Source organism: Pristiophorus japonicus, chromosome 20 (genome assembly GCF_044704955.1).
Source record: "Pristiophorus japonicus isolate sPriJap1 chromosome 20, sPriJap1.hap1, whole genome shotgun sequence".
NCBI lineage: Eukaryota > Metazoa > Chordata > Chondrichthyes > Pristiophoridae > Pristiophorus > Pristiophorus japonicus.
Genome location: NC_091996.1, coordinates 16,275,865 through 16,294,061, shown reverse-complemented (window position 1 = coordinate 16,294,061; position 18,197 = coordinate 16,275,865). Strand labels below are relative to the sequence as shown.

Genomic DNA, 18,197 nt, shown 5'->3' with positions numbered 1-18,197 from the left:
TGCAGAGAAACTTCGCCAACATCAGAATTGCTCTTAAATGACCTAAGCATCAGCTTTGAAACAATTAGCCTCCAATTGACCTCGAGATGTGTTTATATAACAATTGGGCCTTTAAAACAAAACTTACCAGCTCCATTTTAGTAGCCGAATAATACATTCCGCACGAAATTATAATATAAGAACATAAGAAATAGGAGCAGGAGTAGGCCATACGGCCCCTCGAGCCTGCTCCGCCATTCAATAAGGTCATGGCTGATCTGATCATGGACTCAGCTCCATTTCCCTGCCCGCTCCCCATAATCCCTTATCCCCTTATCTTTTAAGAAACTGTATTTCTGCCTTAAATTTATTCAATGTCCCAGTTTCCTCAGCTCTCTGAGGCAGCGAATTCCACAGATTCACAACCCTCAGAGAAAAAATTTCTCCTCATCTCTGTTTTAAATGGGCGGCCCCTTATTCTAAGATCATGTCTTCTAGTTCTAGTCTCTCCCACCAGTGGAAACATCCTCTTTGCATCCACCTTGTCAAGCCCCCTCATATTATACGTTTTGATAAGACCTTTCATTCTTCTGAATTCCAATGAGTAGAGGCTCAACCTACTCAACCTTTCCTCATAAGTCAACCCCCTCATCCCCGGAATGAACCTCGTGAACCTTCTCTGAACTGCCTCCAAAGTAAGTATATCCTTTCGTAAATAATGGAAACCAAAACTGCACACAGTATTCCAGGTGTGGCCTCACCAATACCTTGTATAGCTGTATCAACACTTCCCTGCTTTTATACTCCATCCCCTTTGCAATAAAGGCCAAGATACCATTGACCTTCCTGATCACTTGCTTTACCTGCACACTATCCTTCTGTGTTTCATGCACAAGTACCCCCAGGTCCTGCTGTACTGCGGCACTTTGCAATCTTTCTCCATTTAAATAATAACTTGCTCTTTGATTTTTTTTCTGCCAAAGTGCATGACCTCAGACCTTCCAACATTATACTCCATCTGCCAAATTTTTGCCCACTCACTTAGCCTGTCTATGTCCTATGATTTTTTGTGTCCTCCTCACACATTGCTTTTCCTCCCATCTTTGTATCATCAGCAAACTTGGCTATATTACACACAGTCCCTTCTTCCAAGTCGTTAATATAGATCCCAGCACTGATCCCTGCGGCACCCCAATAGTTATTGATTGCCAACCAGAGAATGAATCATTTATTCCGACTCTGTTAGTTAGCCAATCCTCTATCCATGCTAATATATTAGCCCCAACCCCGTGAACTTTTATCTTATGCAGTAACCTTTTATGTGGCACCTTGTCAAATGCCTTCTGGAAGTCCAAATACACCACATCCACTGGTTTCCTTTTATCCACCCTGTTCGTTACATCCTCAAAGAACTCCAGCAAATTTGTTAAACATGACTTCCCCTTCATAAATCCATGCTGACTCTGCTTGACTGAATTTTGCTTTTCCAAATGTCCTACTACTGCTTCTTTAATAATGGACTCCAACATTTTCCCAACCACAGATGTTCGGTTAACTGGTCTATAGTTTCCTGCTTTTTGTCTGCCTCCTTTTTTAAATAGAGGCGTCACATTTGCAGTTTTCCAATCTGCTGAGACTTACCCGAATCCAGGGAATTTTGGTAAATTACAATCAATGCATCCACAATTCCTGCTCCTGTTCTTACAAAAAAAAACATATCCTCCAACTTACTGTCTACAATTCTGCGTGTGTTCCGACAGTAAATATAATGTGCACGAGTTGATCTCTCCTGGTTGTTGTACACCTGGAGTCAAGACCAAGTGTATTCTCGGTGCCCGAGTCAATATTTATCCCTCAATCAACATCACTTTAAAAAAAAAAAAAAATTATCTGATCATTATCATATTGCTGTTTGTGGGAGCTTGCCACATACAAATTAGCTGCCACATTTCAGCAGTGACTACACTTCAAAAAGTACATCATTGGCTGTAACTTGCTTTGGGACATCTAGTGGTCATGGTTTTGGTTTCCATATTTATGAAAGGATATACTTGCTTTGGAGGCAGTTCAGAGAAGGTTCACTAGGTTGATTCCGGGGATGAAGGGGTTGACTTATGAGGAAAGGTTAAATAGGTTGGGCCTCTGCTCATTGGAATTCAGAAGAATGAAAGGTGATCTTATCGAAACGTATAAGATTATTAGGGGGCTTGACAAGGTGGCTGAAGAGAGGATGTTTCCACTGATGGGGGAGTCTAGAACTGGAGGGCATGATCGTAGAATAAGGGGCCGCCATTTAAAACAGAGATGAGAAGTTTCTTAGGGTTGTAAATCTGTGGAGTTCGCTGCCTCAGAGAGCTGTGGAAGCTGGGACATTGAATAAATTTAAGACAGAAATACAGTTTCATTAACGAAAAGGGGTTATGGGAAGCGGGCAGGGAAGTGGAGCTGAGTCCGTGATCAGATCAGCCAGGATCTTATTGAATGGCGGAGCAGGCTCGAGGGGCCGTATGGCCTACTCCTGTTCCTATTTCTTATGAAAGGCGCAATATAAATGCAAGTCTGTCTCTGTCTTTCTTTCTATTCCTTGGGTTGAGTGGGGATAAAGGTTGGGAGATAATTGGACCAGGGTGCACAGACATAATTGATTTCCTGTTTGGGTCGTATTTTTATATTTCTGTTATAAATTCTTGCGTTTATAAGGGGACCTACCCACGGTAACTTGTCGTGGTGTCATTGAAACATAGAAACATAGAAAATAGGTGCAGGAGTAGGCCATTCGGCAATTCGAGCCTGCACCACCATTCAATAAGATCACAGCTGATCATTCCCTCAGTACCCCTTTCCTGCTTTCTCTCCATACCCCTTGATCCCCTTAGCCGTAAGGGCCATATCTAACTCCCTCTTGAATATATCCAATGAACTGGCATCAACAACTCTGCTGTAGGGAATTCCACAGGTTAACAACTTTGAGTGAAGAAGTTCCTCCTCATCTTAGTCCTAAATGGCCTACCCCTTATCCTAAGATTGTGTCCACTGGTTCTGGACTTCCCCACCATCAGGAAGAATTTACCCGCATCTAACCTGTCCCATCCCGTCAGAATCTTGTATGTTTCCATGAGATCCCCTCTCATTCTTCTAAACTCCATCGTATAAAGGCCCAGTTGATCCAGTCTCTCCATGTCAGTCCAGCCGACTGACATGTCAGTCCAGCCATCCTAGGAATCAGACTGGTGAGCCTGCGCTGCACTCCCTCAATAGAATGAACGTCCTTCCTCAGATTAGGAGACTAAAACTGAACACAATATTCCAGCTGAGGCCTCACCAAGGCCCTGTACAAGTGCAGTAAGACCTTCCTGCTCCAAGACTCAAATCCCCTAGCTATGAAGGCCAACAGACCATTTGCCTTCTTCACCGCCTGCTGTACCTGTATGCCAACTTTCAATGACTGATGAACCGTTGCACCTCCCCTTTTCCTAATCTGCCACCATTCAGGTAATATTCTGTCTTAGCGTTTTTGCCCCCAAAGTGGGTAACCTCACATTTATCCACATTATGCCACATCTGCCATGCATTTGCCCACTCACCTAACCTGTCCAAGTCACCCTGCAGCCTCTTAGCTCTCCCCTCACAGCTCACACCGCCACCCAGTTTAGTGTCATCTGCAAACTTGGCAATATTACACTCAATTCCTTCATCCAAGTCATTGATGTATATTGTAAATAGCTGGGGTCCCAGCACTGAGCCCTGCAGCACTCCACTAGTCACTGCCTGCCATTCTGAAAAGGACCCGTTTAGTGCATCTCTCTGCTTCCTGTCTGCCAACCAGTTCTCTATCCACATCAGTATATTACCCCCAATACCATGTTCTTTGATTTTGCACACCAATCTCTTGTGTGGGACCTTGTCCAAAGCCTTTTGAAAGTCCAAATACACCACATCAACTGGTTCTCCCTTGTCCACTGTTACATCCTCAAAAAATTCCAGAAGATTTGTCAAGCATGATTTCCCCTTCATAAATCCATGCTGACTTGGACTGATCCTGTCACTGCTTTCCAAATGCACTGCTATTTCATCCTTAATAATTGATTCCAACATTTTCCCCACCACTGATGTCAGACTAACCGGTCTATAATTACCAGCTTTCTCTCTCCCTCTCTTTTTAAAAAGTGGTGTTACATTAGCTACCCTCCAGTCCATAGGAACTGATCCAGAGTCGATAGACTGTTGGAAAATGATCACCAATGCATCCATGATTTCTAGGGGCACTTCCTTAAGTACTCTGGGATGCAGACTATTAGGCCCCAGGAGTTTATCAGCCTTCAATCCCATCGATTTCCCAAACACAATTTCCCACCTAATAAGGATTTCCTTCAGTTCCTCCTTCTCACTAGACCCTCGGTCCCCTTGTACTTCCAGAAGGTTATTTGTGTCTTCCTTCGTGAAGGCAGAACCAAAGTATTTGTTCAATTGGTCTGCCATTTCTTTGTTCCCCATTATAAATTCACCTGAATCTGACTGCAAGGGACCTATGTCTGTCTTCACTAATCTTTTTCTCTTCACTTTAGATCCTCCCACCCATGGTTGTGCTGCAGCTGGTATTTCCTTTTGCACATTTAACATTTAGCCTGAAGAATGACTCTCTCGCTAACATTTTTCTCTTTCTAATTCCCAGTATAGTTTAACACACTTTCTAAATTGTATTCAACACAAAGCAAAAGCTACAGCAGGTGCAATTAAAACACTCTCCCCTCTCATTTACTCACAGCACACGCAGGACTCTTCAAAAAAAAATACTCAATATAAATTTTAGCTCAATAAAACTTTTAAAATGTATATCTTTGTTTTTCAAAATTATTTGAGGAGTAGCTGCTTGGAAGAAACTATTAGAAGCTGATGAAAGGTTCTACCAGTACAGTTGATTAAACAATGCTGATGTATCTTAGGACATTAGATACTGTGCACATGCTCAGACTGTGCAGTCCAAATTCAGCTCAAGAGTCACTGGTCTGGGCAACAATATCAAGTTCAAGCCCAAGCTGTTGGGAAAGGCTGAATATATAATTTTTTGAATGTTTTACTTTGTTTAAAGCCTTATTTTGGACAATAGAAATTTGAGTTACTCAGAGACAACATAGCTGTTGCAAATATTTTTCAGCACCCACTATGAGCAATTTGTGGGACCTAAAGAAATCACACAGCCTGTTTGTATTTGAATTGAGTGGCTTCGCTCGCGCACACTCACTCTCTCTCTCTCTCTCTCTCTCTCTCTCTCTCTCTCTCTCTCTCTCTCTCTCTCTCTCTCTCTCTCTCTCTCTCCCCTCCCTCCCTCCCACTATCTGATAACTACAGATTTTGTGTTTTTAGTCATGAAAATGAGTGAAGAGTTCTTCTGACCTGTTAATCACTGTTGCTTTTTACTTACACCAGATGGTGCAAGTGGCGTTGAAAAGCAACTCCATGCTGTCAATTAAGCCAGAACAGTGCGGAGAGCAGAGCTGCGCACAGAATCTGTACAGATCACCAAGTCTATCAGACACAATGAGGAAGTCAACAGGAGCTTGGCGTCGGCTGTCAAGTACAGAGTTTAGCTTTCAACACAAGGGAACCATTTTTTGTGTCAGTAATAATAATAACTTTTATTTATATAGTGCCTTTAACATAGTAACACGACCCAAGGCGCTTCACAACAGTTTTACAAGACAAAACAGATAAATTTGACACCAAGCCACAAAAGAAGAAATTAAGGCAGATGACCAAAAGCTTGTTAAAAGAGAGAGGTTTTAAGGAGCGTATTAAAGGAGGGAAGAGAGGTAGAGAGGCGAAGAGGTTTAGGGAGGGAGTTGATGAGCTGAGGGCTCAAACAGCTGAAGGCACGGCCACCGATGCTTGAGCAGTTATAATGAGGGATGTTCAAGAGGCCAGAATTTGAGGAGTGCAGACATCTTGTGGGGTTGTAAGGCTGAAAAAGGTTACAGAGATAGGGAGGAGCAAGGCCATGGAGTGATTTGTAAACAAGGATAAGAATTTTTAAATCTAGGCATTGTTTAACCGGGAGCCAATGTAGGTCAGAAAGTACAGGGGTGATGGGTGATTGTGACTTGGTGCGAGCTAGTACACGGGCTGCAGATTTTTGAATGACATCAAGTTTACGTAGTGTAGAATGTGTTAGGCCGGCCAGGAGTGAGTTGGAGTAATCAAGTTTAGAGGTAACAACTGCATGAATGAGGGTTTCAGCAGCCGAAGAGCTGAGGCAGGGGCAGAGGCGGGCAAACTTACGGAGGTGGAAAAAGGCGGTTTGAGTTGTGCCGTGGATATGTGGCTGGAAACTCATTTTGGGGTCAAATATGACGCCAAGGTTGCAAACAGTCTTGTTCACCCTCAGATTGATGCTAGGGAGAGGGATGGAGTGTCTTCAAAAAATAATATTGTAGTTGATAATAGATACCTAAGAAGTGAGCACAAAAAACTACAATCTCATCACGGAGTTGAGACAGCATCCTAAAAAAAAGAGTGAAGCTTGGACAGTTCCTAAACTTCTATTTAAATCCTAACCCAATGTAACATTTCCAGAATGGATCATTTTTGTGACATATTACTCTGTCGTTCATGGGATGGTTGAATTTTTACTGAAAGCAGCTGCCATGGTAGAAGCTAATGACCAGTGTACTCCAAGTTATTGATGCATAATAATGTCCATACTGAAGGATTAGCAAGTATGATAAAGTGACTGTAGGTTTATCTCCTTATGATCAACGGTTGTTGACCAGTAAACGGGTCATGTACAGGTGCGTTTTGGCTCATTGTTTAAGTTTACTGGTTGCAAGACTGAAGTTAAAAATAATTTTATGTTTTAAAAGGACCATTTTGTGATTCAATTCTTTCACCTCTGCAATCTGAGGTCCACACTAAGCAGAGATCAAGTCTTGTGCTCAGGGATGATCTAGTGTAGGAATTTAGAACACTGCCTATAACCTTGCATCTGAGTTTGACTTCAGTCTAAATTAAGGTGATGAAATTTGCAACACTCTGGCCATCTTTGGTACAAGTGAAAAGGCACTGTCGATCCAGTAAGCCCAAACTTCCCTTAATCAAGCATGGATCAATCCTTAAGATTGATGGGAGCAACAAATTGAAAGGTCAAACTGGTGCTTATGGTTGAAGTATATTGTTTGGGTGCAGAGAACACACCTAATCAGTAATGTTCCAGGTAACTTGTATCGCTTTCATCTGGAATGATGATTTCCAAATATTTCCACGCAACATAGTATTTCGTGTTCAATCTGCTGAAACCCGATAATCCCCAAAATGTGAGTTCCAAACCCAATTTTGAAGCCCTAAAATGTGTATAGTCTTCAAACTGAGTGGAAATGATAGCATAAAAATGCAGTGCTGCCTCCCTCTCACTGTAGGGTGACTGACAAACTGCAGCATTTCCCTCCCCAGTGCCAAAAAAATGTCACTCTATCTCATTGATTCAGTTTATCACTGTCACATTGAAGCTCCATGAAACTGGAAGTTTTCTGATTCTGAGCTTTTTTGTTTTTGATCTGAAAAAGCACAGAATTGCTTGCAACTGATTTTATCTGTTTTTTTAAAACCTGAATTCATCAAAAATTCAAGCCTGAAAAGTATAAATTGATTCAGTAGTGACACAAGAGGTGAAAGTAATGGAGCATCATAAAGGAGTTAAAATGTTTGTCCCTATTCATTTTGTGGTCTTTCTGGGCTGCACAATATTACCTGACGGAACAGGTAGGTACACATAAATAGGGACATCTAAACTGAATAATCGAGAGCATTCTTTTAAAACATGCAATGTGTAGGGTTTCCTTCTGAGAGGCTCAGTGGTGTGGTCATCATCATAGGCAGTCCCTCAAAATGAGGATGACTTGCTTCCATGCCAAAAAGGGATGAGTTCACAAGTGTTTCAATGAAGGACCTAATATTCCAGATCCTGAACTACATCTTGAAGGGTGGAAGATGCCTGTGCGTGGATTTTTTTACCATGTGGTGGCCGTTGCACACCAGCCACCACATGGGCTTGACAGAGCTAGGTCTTGGTCCAGTGGCAAGGATTATCCAAGACGACTGGAGACCAGCTCTGCTGCACAGGCCCAGTGTGCGCACATATCGCAGTATGGGCTGGCCCGTGCTGCCTCTGGGCCCTCGTCTCTTCTGGCCCCGAACTCACACCTCTCCTGGGCCCCGATCACGTTCCTCTACAGTCTCTCACTGCTCCTTCGCCCCGACCTCGCCGTTCCTGCTGTATCTGCCCACGCTCCAATCACCGCCCTGGACCTTGATGACGTCCCTCTTCGCTGCCATCGCCCTCCTGCACCAGCTCGTGCTGTACCTTGCCGTGGTACGCAGACACGCTGTCCAGGGGCCGTCGCTTGCCGTTCCTTTTATGGCCCCGATCTGCCGCTGATGGTCTCTCGCAGGTCGGGCCGCCATGCTGTTGGGGTACTGAGCCACCAGACTAGAAACATCCCACTTTGAATCCCTAGTTACTGCTGAGTTCACTTCCTGCTTTGTGTTCACTTCTCCTACTTGTCAAGTGCCTAAAGTTCTACAGGAGGGAGTGCTGTAAAAATAAAATAATTTAGAGAAATTTAGTAGCGTGTCCACTTGGCTCAGTGGATAGCACTTGCCGCTGAGCCAGAAGGTTGTGGGTTCAAGTCTCACTCCAGGGACTTGAGCACAAAAAAATCCAGGCTCACACTCCAGTGCAGTGCTGAGGGAGTGCTGCACTGTCGGAGGTGCCGTCTTTCGAATGAGACATTAAACCAAGACCCCGTCTGCCATCTCAGGTGGACGTACAAGATCCCATGGCGCTATTTTGAAGAAGAGCAGGGAAGTTATCCCCGGTGTTCTGGCCAATATTTATCCCTCGAATCAACATAACAAACACAGATTATCTGGTCATTATCACATTGCTGTTTGTGGGAGCTTGCTGTGCACAAATTGGCTGCCGTGTTTCCTACATTACAACAGTGACTACACTTCCAAAGTATTTCATTGGCTGCAAAGCGCTTTGAGACGTCTGGTGGTTGTGAAAGGTGCTGTATAAATCCAAGTCTTTCTTTTCTTTCTTAGTACACGAACTAATCAAATTGTGAGGTCATCCACCTTGGGGGAAAAAAACAGTAAAAGGGAATATTATTTGAATGGGGAGAAATTACAACATGCTGCGGTGCAGAGGGACCTGGGGATCCTTGTGCATGAATCCCAAAAAGTTAGTTTTCAGGTGCAGCAGGTAATCAGGAAGGCAAATGGAATGTTGGCCTTCATTGCGAGAGGGATGGAGTACAAAAGCAGGGAGGTCCTGCTGCAACTGTATAGGGTATTGGTGAGGCCGCACCTGGAGTACTGCGTGCAGTTTTGTTCACCTTACTTAAGGAAGGATATACGAGCTTTGGAGGGGGTACAGAGACGATTCACCAGGCTGATTCCGGAGATGAGGGGGTTACCTTATGATGATAGATTGAGTAGACTGGGTCTTTACTCGTTGGAGCTCAGAAGGATGAGGGGTGATCTTATAGAAACATTTAAAATAATGAAAGGGATAGATAAGATAGAGGCAGAGAGGTTGTTTCCACTGGTCCGGGAGACTAGAACTAGGGGGCACAGCCTCAAAATATGGGGGAGCCAATTTAAAACCGAGTTGAGAAGGAATTTCTTCTCCCAGAGGGTTGTGAATCTGTGGAATTCTCTGCCCAGTGAAGCAGTTGAGGCTAGCTCATTGAATGTATTCAAATCACAGATAGATAGATTTTTAACCAATAAGGGAATTAAGGGTTACAGGGAGCGGGCGGGTAAGTGGAGCTGAGTCCTTGGCCAGATCAGCCTTGATCTTGTTGAATGGCGGAGCAGGCTCGAGGAGCTATATGGCCTACTCCTGTTCCTAATTCTTATGTTCTTATGTTTATCCCAGTGAGAAGAAAGATTTTGAAATGGGAGCAATCAGCACACTGAAGATTTTGTCTCAATAAATTGTTGAAATTTACCAGAGGATTTCTTTTTCGAGGGCTGCTGTCGGAGTGAACCAATGCCCTGTGCCACCAATTACTGGTATAAGATGTTGTACCGTTGCTTCTCCTCCTACCCCTTCCCTTCGTCCCTTCATTTGTAGAATCCGAACCAGAATCAAGAATTTAAACCCGCATAATGCTTATTTGCACCAAAATGGAGGTGTTGAAATATTTCTTTAGTCTGTGGACAGCCATTGGACAGCCAGCGACACTGGGCTGCTTTCAGGTACCTCCGAGCTCTGTGCTGCAGGAGTGGCATTAGGAGAAACCCAAGAGTAAATTTCCCCAGTTAGGGGAGATGGATGGCATGTGAAGGATCAAGAGGCAGAGAAATCAGAATGTTTTTATATAATATATATAAATATATATATATATATATATTTAAATCCCTGAAATATAGCTCTGTTTAATCATGTTCATCTCCATTGTGCTGTGCTTTGTGAAGATGCAGCAATGTCTGCGTTATGAAGAATAACTCGGAATTTTTTTTGTGCAGATGAACTTTTATCGACAGACTACTCGTATGCACTGCAGGCCTGCAGCTTTCCTTCTATCTCCTCACAATGCTGCAGTTCCGCTTGAGCCGGAAGAGTTTTGTTTCATGGCAGGCCTGAAACAAAGACTGTAGAAAGCCACTTGAATTAGTCCTTTGAGTGCTGATTCCAGAGACTTTACACAATGCTTTCAACTTGTATTGTTTTCACCATGATTTATACTTGCCGTGTGAACATTGAAAAGTATCGCAGCAGGCAGCGGGCAGTCCTATTGATTAATTGAGCAATGTGTATTAGGTATTCATAGTGTAAACTGGAATCTGTCTGTTGTTGGTTTAAAATATTGCATTTTCATTAACTAACCAGCACTTTGCTGCGCAATCGATTTGAGCACTGCAGTAATGATTTTATATTGCATCCAGATACCCAGCTGTTTTCTTTAGACTGTATAGGTTTTACATAGCTGTACATTTTCCTTGCAGTTTGTAGTTTTAGGGATTTATTTTCCCTCGCTCTGGGTAATTTTTGAATAATACTATTTCCGCAAACTTAAGTCTGACTTATTTCAGTTCTGAAGTGGATCTTCTAAAAGGTGGCCAGGCAATCAAGGACTTAACATGAAGGCCTGTATGGATTGTCGGACTCATAACAGGAACAGATATTTGCAGTGGGCTGCATTCAAAGTGAGTTTCAGGGACCTTAAGCCAGGCTGGCAAATTGGAGAGAACCCTGTCTTGGGGAGGGGTTAAAAAGAGACTGGAGGGATGAGAGCTTTCCTGCCCACTCCCTGAAGAAAGAACTTCTGTTCATGGTCACTGCAGGTCTGCTTGAAGGAGATATCAAAGGCTGGGACGTGAAATTCCAAGGCTTAAAAAGTCCCACCTTTGTGACTGAAGGAGGGGTATGATGACACAAAGCAATTGTGGGGATACCCAAACAGGAAAATAGAGAGCATTTTTTTTTTAAACCTGCAATGTGCAGGACTCCCTTCCAAGAGGCTCAGTGACACTGGTGTGGTGCTGAGCCACTTGACTAGAAACATCCCAAGTTGAATCCCTGATCAATGCTGAATTCACTTCCTGCTTGGTGTTCACCTCGTCTCCTTGTCAGGTGCCTAAGATGTTCTGCAGGACGAGGGCAGTATCACAGTAGTTTGTTGAGTTGGGATCTCAGCCAGACCAGTGGCAGGAATGCTATTTAGCCCCAGAGCTATGAAAGGGAGCATCACCCAGGGTTCTCACTCATGAATGCTCTTGTCACCGCAGCTGGAAAGCAGACATATGAGTGTCAGATGAGGACTTGATCAGGCTTGGCTACAGTACCTCTATGGTCATGTACTCTCAGTTCAAGCTCACACACGCAGAATGACCACTTAGGTGAGCTACCACTGCTAACCTAGGGGACAATACCCCACTTTTTAAAAAAGGAGGGAGAGAGAAAACGGAATTATAGACCGGTCAGCCTGACCTCAGTAGTGGTTAAAATGATGGAATCAATTATTAAGGATGTCATAGCAGCGCATTTGGAAAAAGGTGACATGATGGGTCCAAGTCAGCATGGATTTGTGAAAGGGAAATCATGCTTGACAAATCTTCTGGAATTTTTTGAGGATGTTTCCAGTAAAGTGAACAAAGGAGAACCAGTTGATGTGGTATATTTGGACTTTCAGAAGGCTTTCGACAAGGTCCCACACAAGAGATTAATGTGCAAAGTTAAAGCACATGGGATTGGGGGTAGTGTGCTGACGTGGATTGAGAACTGGTTGTCAGACAGGAAGCAAAGAGTAGGAGTAAATGGGTACTTTTCAGAATGGCAGGCAGTGACTAGTGGGGTACCGCAAGTTTCTGTGCTGGGGCCCCAGCTGTTTACATTGTACATTAATGATTTAGACGAGGGGATTAAATGTAGTATCTCCAAATTTGCGGATGACACTAAGTTGGGTGGCAGTGTGAGCTGCGAGGAGGATGCTATGAGGCTGCAGAGTGACTTGGATAGGTTAGGTGAGTGGGCAAATGCATGGCAGATGAAGTATAATGTGGATAAATGTGAGGTTATCCACTTTGGTGGTAAAAACAGAGAGACAGACTATTATCTGAGTGGTGACAGATTAGGAAAAGGGAAGGTGCAACGAGACTTGGGTGTCATGGTACATCAGTCATTGAAGGTTGGCATGCAGGTACAGCAGGCGGTTAAGAAAGCAAATGGCATGTTGGCCTTCATAGCGAGGGGATTTGAGTACAGGGGCAGGGAGGTGTTGCTACAGTTGTACAGGGTCTTGGTGAGGCCACACCTGGAGTATTGTGTACAGTTTTGGTCTCCTAACTTGAGGAAGGACATTCTTGCTATTGAGGGAGTGCAGCGAAGATTCACCAGACTGATTCCCGGGATGGTGGGACTGACCTATCAAGAAAGACTGGATCAACTGGGCTTGTATTCACTGGAGTTCAGAAGAATGAGAGGGGACCTCATAGAAACATTTAAAATTCTGACGGGTTTAGACAGGTTAGATGCAGGAAGAATGTTCCCAATGTTGGGGAAGTCCAGAACCAGGGGTCACAGTCTAAGGATAAGGGGTAAGCCATTTAGGACCGAGATGAGGAGAAACTTCTTCACCCAGAGAGTGGTGAACCTGTGGAATTCTTTACCACAGAAAGTTATTGAGGCCAATTCACTAAATATATTCAAAAAGGAGTTAGATGTAGTCCTTACTGCTAGGGGGATCAAGAGGTATGGCGAGAAAGCAGGAAGGGGGTACTGAAGATGCATGTTCAGCCATGAACTCATTGAATGGCGGTGCAGGCTAGAAGGGCTGAATGGCCTACTCCTGCACCTATTTTCTATGTTTCTATGTAATACTTGGGAGGCGAAATTGGGGGCTGTAACTAGCAGGGGCCAGGACTTACAGCGCCTGGCACAGAAATCCCGCCCCGCTGCTGAATTGGGCTTACCACGTCTCAAAGGAAGTGGAGCACAATCTCGTGCGCTCCTTTTCCTTGGGCGATTTCCGGGGCGCTACTGGGGCAGGGAGTGAAGCGCAACGCGGATGACGTGCTTCAACGCCCGGGGGAGGCCGCTGCGTACTCTGCAAGGCCTCTGATGGCCTCCACTGAGCCATTAGGGAGGGCAGGAACGGGCCTGCAGCCTGGAACCCAAAATGGTGGGTTTTGGCAGCCCGGACCACGCTAGGGCCGCCATACTGGAGCCGCCCCGAGAGTCGGCAAATCAGTAAAGACTTGTGAAGCTGGCATTAACATCCGATCACGCCAGCCACGGGAGCGGTAAGGGGTCGCCGCATGCGGTGATGACATCATCGGCAGTTGCGCGCCGGCCTGGAGCGCTGCCCGCCGGGGTGTTCCGCTACCATGGCAACGCCTCCGCAAACTCCCAGGCAATTTCCCTGGAGCCGGTAGCGCCCCCAAAGGCACAACGGGCCTCCAAAAAAGGGGCACTTTTGCCCCCTTGGTGTCTTTTTGAATTTCCAATGGTACAGATGTTTGTTCTTGTTTTTATTTGCAGGGTGACTACAACTGGAATGATGGAAGGAGTGAAAAAAGTTAACCAAACGTCGAATGGCCCCGCAGAGCAGAGAGGAGAGCAGGACAGAGTGGCATGATGGGCCACCGACAGAGACACGAGTGTAACCTGAGCACCCTCCCCTCTTCGTTCTGTGTGGAATATGCACCGAAAACACTTGATTCAGGGCTCAGAGAAGTGCTTCGGCACCAAATGAAGCTCAGTATTTTGTTAAGAGAAAACTTTTTCCCGCAGAGTATTTGCATTTTTCCAGTTGTCTGGTGCGCAGCACTCAGTTTGGTGCCGGACCTGCTCATACCCACCCTGTAAACCAGTTTAGCTCAAGCAGACCAAATGGCAGTTTCCGGCCATAGGCTTTTATGCTTATTGCAAATTAATTTGGGTCGCGAGTTTCCTCTGATTCACAGGGAGCTGCTAATATTTCTGTCTAGATATACAAGCTTCCTCCATTGACCAGAACGTAGTTTAAGGCTGAAGGCAAGTCTCTGTTGTAACTGTATAAATGCAAGCTCCAGGCTGCAGAACACTTCAGTTCTTCAATCGAATGTGTGAAAAATTGAATTTTTCTGAGCCAGGGTTAATGTCTAGAATGGGTTGCAGTAACAAAGCAGGAAGGGAGAGGGATGAGTCGTGAGACTCCGATCAAACACTAACTGAAATCCAACCTGAGGGACAAGAATCCAACTCGAGTTTGTCTGTCTTCCTCGGTCAAAGAAGGGATTGTGGAGCCAAGAACCATTGAGTGAAAACTATATTTTTGTTCTATTTTGTGCTCCACCAAGTGGTAAATTGTCATTTTAAAAGTAGAGAGATTAACTGATTTACGACGAAAGGTACTAATTGGCGCTTTCACAGCAGTTTCTGGATTCAGGATGTAATTGGTAGGCTCCCTAGTTGATCAGTGGCTACATGCTGTGCCTGGTGTGCGATTGAGCCAAACACCCCAGGAATGTCCAGTGTTTCGCCCTTGGTCTGTTCTCAACTGGCTGATCTCAGTTAGGACAACAATTGTTGATCTGGCAGTTGGCGTCAGCAGCCCAGGCTGGAGGATGCGGTGGGATGGGGCGTGTTGGCAGAAATCGTCCAGGGTTTCCACTACTCATTGCTGACCGGTGACTTCTAATGTAAAGTGTGCGGATGTGGATTTCAGTTTAAGAATGGCCACTTGGAGGCAACCACTATTGTGAAACTTTGCCCCCAGTACAAATGGACACCTTCAGGAGAAGAGAAAATTTATTCAATAAAGCAATACTACTGTTGAAACTAATATTTCCAACTATGCAGAGTAGTCAGATAGCAATGAATGAGTTAAATAAATAAGCTGTTCTCCAGAATAAAACTTAAAAGTAGATGGTCTAAATTCATCAGAATATTTTAAAAAGTGAAATGTTGCATTATTTACATTAGAATCAATTTAAAATTTACTGCAGTTTGTGACTCAGATCCTTCACTCCTTCAGCTTCTGGCACTTGGCTGCTCTGTTGGTGTATGTGAGCAGCTCGTGGCTTACTAAGCAGCGTGTAGGAGTATCATCGTGAGGATGGGCTGTCTGCAATGTACTGCAGAGAGCAGTGCGGGCTCATTACATGCCACAAACATCTGTGGAAGGCTAATGCACGAGGAGCATTCATTTTAAAAGCTTTATCACACACATGCAATCCATGGGTGTTACAGGCTACAAACTCTGAGGACAGAAGTGAGATGTTACCGTACAAGCCACTTACTGTCTTGTCCTTCTTTATTTTTTTATTTCCACCTGTTTTTTTTTAAATTCTTAAATGTATAATTTTAGCCTTTTTTCCTGAAGACTTAAAAGCTGCTCAGTCCACTTGCTCCCATCCATCTTGATAGTGCACAGCAATGGCAGGCCTTGTATGATCTGGTCTTCCTCACTCCCCACCTCTCATTCCCCTGAGAGGTTGCACCAATATGCCCTCTGGTTGGAGCATCCCTGGATGATACAGCTACTATTCAAAAACTTGCTTCCTATGGCTGGAGGAGCCAGGCACGACACTGTCTGCTCCCATTCTGTGCTGCAACATGTTGGTACAGCGATGCATTGAGTCTCTCAACTTCTCTCTCTTAATGGGGTTTTACGTACAGAATTCATACAGATTGTGTTCGGCAAAGGTTCACTTGCTTTCTATGGCAGGCATGTTACTAGTCGTTTAAGTATGTTCCCCCCCCCCCCCCCCCCCCCACCAACAGATTTTATACTTAATAATTCCTGCTTAATTGTATGTGTGTGTGTTCCGCAAAATAAGTTTCTCCCTCACCACCCCCATTCTTCACCCATTCTGAAAGTATTACTGCACCCTCTCTTACACTTATCTCTGCACAATGTGCCCATGAAGTAAAAGGTGGCCATTTTGCAAATCTTGATTTCCAGTTGTCTATAATATTTAAAAGTTGGAAAATAGATTCAGTTCCACTTGTCTTGGATCAGGAGGAAGCATAAGTAGTGAAGGCGGCTTGAAGGGTCTGGTAGGGGAAAAGGGAAGCAGATACTCTTGATTTCAAGTCTCTTCTGTGTGTGGATCTTGCGTCCTGATTTTGTTTGTGTTTGTGTGTTGCCTTTTTTGACTTGTGTGACTTAAGTATAATGCATGTGTAGGATGTTAATGGGTTGCTGTAACACACTGTGTATTGTATGCACATTTGGTGCTCCTTTCCATTAGAATTGGAGTTGGTGTGGGCGTGAATGAAGCCAAACTGAACAGGACTAATACAAAGCATAGTGGCGTATATTCCACAAAAACACCTGCACCTCACTTTATGCTAACACTGGTTTAGTTCAATGGAGCAACCTTGGTGGATTCCTAAGAAAGGTTGGAGAACAATGCACACAGGAGGAAAATGGTTTCTAAAACCAAAAGGTGGGATCGCCATAGGTACAGAGAGTAAACACTTTGCCTTGTGTGGAACTATGCTGAGTGAGCATTATTCATGTGAGAACAGATAGAGAGTGCTTTTCCATGACCAAAGAGGTCTGAGCTTCAATGCCAATCAGTGCTGAATTAGTTGATCTTAGCTGGTGCATTGTAAGTGCTACAATTGATTTCAGCTCCCCCAAGTTAGGGGGATGGGGGACAAATCAGCTGAAGGATGCCTGGGCACACATTCCCTCTCACCCATCATTAATACTTACTGTCTGTGTTCACGTGAAGATTGACCATCTAGGCGAGTTACTGCAGTGCGACTGTAGAACTATATCACGGCATGAGTCAAGGCCTTCAGAAGAGGCGGGAAGCAAATGGAGAGAGTGGGAAACAAATGGAAAGCAGACCAGTTGCTAACACAGAGCTCATGAGTTGTATCCTTTTTAAAACAAATTACTTCTACATATTAAATAGTTGTTGCATTGCAGCCATATCCACTTGTAAATATACTTGTGCACTAATGATGGGTTGCTCTAATTGTACGTTTTAGGGGTTGGTCGCATTGAATAGTAGATGTGCAATTTGTAAATAGTGTAAATTTTTACTGTTCATATTTAATTTCACTGTTCTCCTGATCATTCTTCAGAGAGTTGTAAATGTGCTGTAATGCTCCATCACCTTTGATGAAGGTTTCTCTAATTTTAACGTCTTGGCTTAATTTCTTCCACATGTTTGCCTAGATAATTTATTGCATTTCAGGGCAAGTGAAGGAATAACTCAAGTTTTTCTGAGACATAGTAAAGCACGATACAAGTTCTTCCTTGCAGTTAGTTTATAGAAGACTCTGTTGACTTTATCTAATTAAAAAAAAAAACACCTTGCATAAACTCCCTGACATTCCAGCAGGTAAAAGCACTACCCAATGTATAACTAAGTCCCAGGTTCAATTCCCCAGTCTGTGCTGCATTTGCTGATTTAAGTTAGGGATCTATAGTTGGCCCAAGCACTCCTCTGCTACGAGGTGAAAAATCAGCCAATGTTCCTTCTTTTGCAGGAATGTTCTTGTGTATTGGCAATGGGTGAAGATAAGGTCGTTATTGGCTGTGATGTCCCTGATTGTCAAAACTGACTCGAGCTTAAGACATGATAAATATAAGGTCGCTTGGACACAGTACAGGAGGGCAGCGGATTCCTGTGAAACCATACACCAGCATGAGCAGACATCTTCAGAAAAGCTGGGGAGAAAATTGGGGGGTGGAACTTTTTTTATTACACTGCAT

General features: G+C 44.1%; 1 protein-coding gene across 1 annotated transcript in view; it reads left to right on the top strand.

Annotated features, from left to right (window-relative positions):
- The window catches only part of gpr107 (G protein-coupled receptor 107), a 124,565-nt gene extending 106,397 nt beyond the window's left edge, over nt 1–18,168 (top strand). The window contains exon 18 of the mRNA XM_070863793.1: nt 14,021–18,168. Within this exon, the coding sequence (XP_070719894.1) occupies nt 14,021–14,117 (97 nt within the window). The 3' untranslated portion in view covers nt 14,118–18,168. The remainder of the gene's footprint in view (nt 1–14,020) is intronic.
- The last annotated feature ends 29 nt before the right edge of the window (nt 18,169–18,197 follow it).